The 3,856-nt window shown below is 51.2% G+C and overlaps 1 protein-coding gene across 3 annotated transcripts in view; it reads right to left on the reverse strand.

Annotated features, from left to right (window-relative positions):
- The window catches only part of Ms4a15 (membrane spanning 4-domains A15), a 15,281-nt gene continuing 11,425 nt past the window's right edge, over positions 1-3,856 (reverse strand). For 2 of the 3 annotated variants that reach the window (XM_031384734.1, XM_031384732.1), the window contains exons 4-7: positions 2,256-2,312; positions 1,546-1,638; positions 1,083-1,196; positions 4-327 (exon numbers count right to left, since the gene is read on the reverse strand). In XM_031384734.1, the coding sequence (XP_031240594.1) occupies positions 211-327; positions 1,083-1,196; positions 1,546-1,638; positions 2,256-2,312 (381 nt within the window). In that variant the 3' untranslated portion in view covers positions 4-210. Of the gene's footprint in view, positions 328-1,082; positions 1,197-1,545; positions 1,639-2,255; positions 2,313-3,856 lie in introns of all 3 variants that reach the window. The other variant, XM_031384733.1, reaches the window with a different exon arrangement.

Here is a 3,856-nt window from a genome sequence, read left to right on the forward strand (position 1 = left end):
GGACACACCCTGGACACCAGCTTTGCCTTCTTTGGAAAGACACTACTGGAGGAATTTTAAAATAGATGGAACACTTCACTCAGTGACACAGTGAATGCAGCTTGGAGAGCCTTGTTGGGGAACCGCTGCCTCAGAACGGACAAAGTGAGGGTGGAGAGACGCTGGGTAGACTGGGAAGCCTGGACTTCAACCCGCAGAAGTTGCAATCTTCTACTCCGATGACTCCTTGGGCATATATGCCACGTTGTCATAGGCAGGGGGCGGAGAGACCGCTGGGCTGGGGATGTTGAAATCCGTGCCAAAGGCATTGGGTAGGAAAATCACAGACTGCAAAGAAAAGAATTCCCAAATTCTGGGTGGCTCTGCGGTCTTCGGGAAGTGTTGCAATAGTGCCATCCTGTGGGCACTCTGAGAACAGCAGCTCTCACACACAAAAGCATCTTGTAATTGACATTTCAGCAAACAAATTCTAGGGTCAGTTATGATGAGCTAGGGCTTGGATACACAGCAGCTAGCAAAGGAAACAAAACCTCATTTTCCTAGGGACTAATGAGCTGATATTTCCTCTCTGGATAGTCTCTGTTGAGCTCGGGCCTTCTCTTACCTGAATGTAGCGCTGCTTCCACACTAGTAGCTATTCACTGGGCTCCTTGAATCTAGTTCATCCTCCTTCTCCAACCGTAAATGGCACCTGCCAGCCCCTGGCTGTATTTTCCTGCCCAGGCAAGCCTTTGTGCTATCAGTACCCCCTCTTCCCACACTCTTTTTGTCCACTTGCCTCCTATTTCCCCCCGAGACATGCTGTCTTTTCTGATGTGTCAATCTGTTGGCAGTCTGTGGACACCTCTGTGCAAGGTGGTCTCCTCGTCCTCCCAAACCCTGTCTTCCAATTCCGGAAGGATCTCAGCTCTGCCAGTAGTGTTGGCGCCCCCTGTGGCCACGGGGTGAATAGTCCCATTTCACAATTTGAGCTTCTCATCACAGCTCAGCCACAAAGGGGAAGTGGGAGGGGCTGCAGGCATAACCTCTGCCTAGACAACAGGCTCACTCAGGGGCTCTGGATGTGGTGTGAGAGTACTCACCGCGTTAGTTTGAGCACGGGTGGCTTGGCACCCAAAATGGGTGGCAATGACAGCAATGAAGAACTCCAGGATGGTGAAGATGGTCAACACGGCAAGATAGCCCCTGCCCACATCCTGAGAACCAAAAACCCACAGTCAAGGCAAGCAGAGCGTTTAAAAGTAAAGAGACCCCCTGGACCAAGAGTAACTTTCCCTGGCAAGAGGCAGAGGTGTACGTGGATCCAGCCTTCCTGACTCCAACCTTGGGCCCCACTCCTTCCATTTTACCGGGTCTCATCTCCCTTCCCCTGCCTTCCCCACCCGACACTGGGATAGGGTCAAGGTGTCAGTACACTCAGGAAGTCTATTGGAGCAGCAGGCTCTGCAACTAGCCCAGGACTGCAGACTCTTGGGTCTTCCCTAGTCCTGGCTATAGCCCTCATCTCTCCGGGTTTATCACCCCTTGGGACATCTGCCAACACACCCAGTTAGTGACACCAAAGTCCATGAGAAGAATGGCTGTCCCCGCGAAGGCTGCCATGGCACTGAGGATGTTGGTTCCCAGACTGCTCCTCACCTGAGGGAGGGAGAGAAACAAGGAGAGGCAAAGAGGAGAAAGAACACTCACCATGCCCAGTCTCCTACATCCTCCTTCCTGGTCCAGGCGCTTGGAGCCATGAACCTTGCAGAAGGCTGGGTTTTCCTTTACCTATTCTGCTCTCCTTTCCTGAGACCTCCAAAAGAGGGCCTAATGCCTCCCTCTCCTTCTTCCATCCTCTTGGGAGCTTCTGGGAAGGAGGTCTAACCCTCTTAGTGGCTTTCCGGGGACATGTTTGCAGCATGTGTCTGCCCCTCCCCCTTGGCCCCCCAACTTGTCTTCCCCCAAGGCTCAGGCCCACCCACTAAGACAACATGGTGGTTATTTTCTTGGGGACCCTTCCTGCAACTGCCTCCTCTGAATGTCTATGAAGACTTACAATCTTACCATCCACCTTGGGTGGCATTTTGCAAGTGTCCCATCTCCTCCTTCTGTATGTGGATGTTTAAATACCTTCTGTGGACACTTAGAAAATCCCCAAGGAGTGTTTGTTGAATGGGCCAAATGAGTGAGCAGATGGGAGTGGGGTCCTGAGTGGCACCCAGGTGAATGGGCACCATCCCCGTCCCTGGCTCTCTGTGTCCATTCAGACTTACCAGGCAACTGGTATGGTTCCTCTCAGCTGCTACGGAGAGGGACCCAGAGATGATGAACTGTGTGGGGAAGAAAGAGCCCAATGAGGTTTTAGTTGAGGCACCGAGCAGGGAACATCATACCTAGGCTCCATCAAGAAGGTAACAGAGGAACACCAGCTTCCTCGTCTGCATCCTGGCCATCTTGGCTGTATTCCTAAAATGTCTTGGTGGTTCTGTAAGAGGCCCCTGTCCTTGGACATGGTGGCACATGTCTTTCATCCCAGCACTTGGAAGGCAGAGGCAAGTGACTCTGTGAGTTCCAGGCCTGCCTGTTCTACATAGTGAGTTCTGGGACAGCCAGGGCAACAAATAGAGATTTTGTCTCAACAAACAAACAAACAAACAACAAGAACAACAAGAACAACAAACATACAATGAGGCCTCTGTCTTGAGACCTCAAGCCATGGTTTACTAGGCACACGTTTTCGTTGACATTACACTACTAAAGTGCATTCACCTTTCCTTCTAATATTCACTCAACAAATATTTACCAAGAAGCAGTTGGGTATCAAAAACATAAACTGAAGAAATCCTTCTCTCACGTGCATGTGAGGGCATGTGCATGTGAGCTTTTGTGTGTGTGTGTGTATACTTGTGTGTGCATGTCTCTGTGTATGTATGTGTGTGTGTACTTGTGCATGTGTGCATCTGTGCTAAGGTCAGCCTTGAGTGTCATCCTCCTCAGGAGCTACCCACTTTGGCTTTTGAGATATGACCTCTTATGTGGACTTGGGCTCACTGACTATGCCGGGTGGTTGACCAGTGAGTTGAGGGGGGGGCTGCCGGTCTCTGTCTCCCCAGCTCTGGGTTTCCAAGCCCAGGCTGGCTTTTGACAAGGGTGATGGGGTAAGGACTCAAGCCCTCACTCTTGCCGTGCAAGTTCGTTACACACTGAATTCTCTCACCATCCCTGTGAAGTTTTAAGATAATGACTGACTTTGGAGCTACATATGCCCCACCTCAGGACCCTGTTGCCTCTAGAGAGACTGACAAACAGGCTTTTGTTTGTTATCCACTCCTACCTTGGGAATGGCACACATTTTGTGACAGATCTTGAAACAGGAGGGATCTTAAAGAACAGTGCTACCTTGTTTCTTCCTTAGACTCCTGTTTGCCAACATGTTCCTCCCTCTTGGGTCCACTATGGACCACTAGAAGCAGGGCTTAGAGCTTGTTCCCAGCCATTTAGCTCTAGCTGGGAGGTTTCAGCCATGTTGGCATCTTTGAACTCCACTTTTAGGGGCTTCTGAGCTCTTGCCGATACAGTCAGGGGAATGCAGAGGGGACTCCACCATCATACACAGCAGAGCTTCAGTGATGACCTCCATTAAGCTCATCCGAAAGCCTGTGCTTCCTGGAGGTAGCTGGAGGCTCCCCATTACCAGAGGCACTGGCACCTTTGTTAGAGACACAGACAGCAGTGACAACAAGGAAGTCCTGATTTGGTTCTCCAGTGAGGTATGGCCAGCAGAATGGACGGGCAGGGAGACTCCCTAGGGATCAGCTCAGGCAGGGCTGGAACCACAGAGGGAACTGAGGGGTTTCTGTTCTTGGGGGGGGGG

This window comes from Mastomys coucha, unplaced genomic scaffold, assembly GCF_008632895.1.
Source record: "Mastomys coucha isolate ucsf_1 unplaced genomic scaffold, UCSF_Mcou_1 pScaffold21, whole genome shotgun sequence".
NCBI classification, from domain to species: Eukaryota; Metazoa; Chordata; class Mammalia; order Rodentia; family Muridae; genus Mastomys; species Mastomys coucha.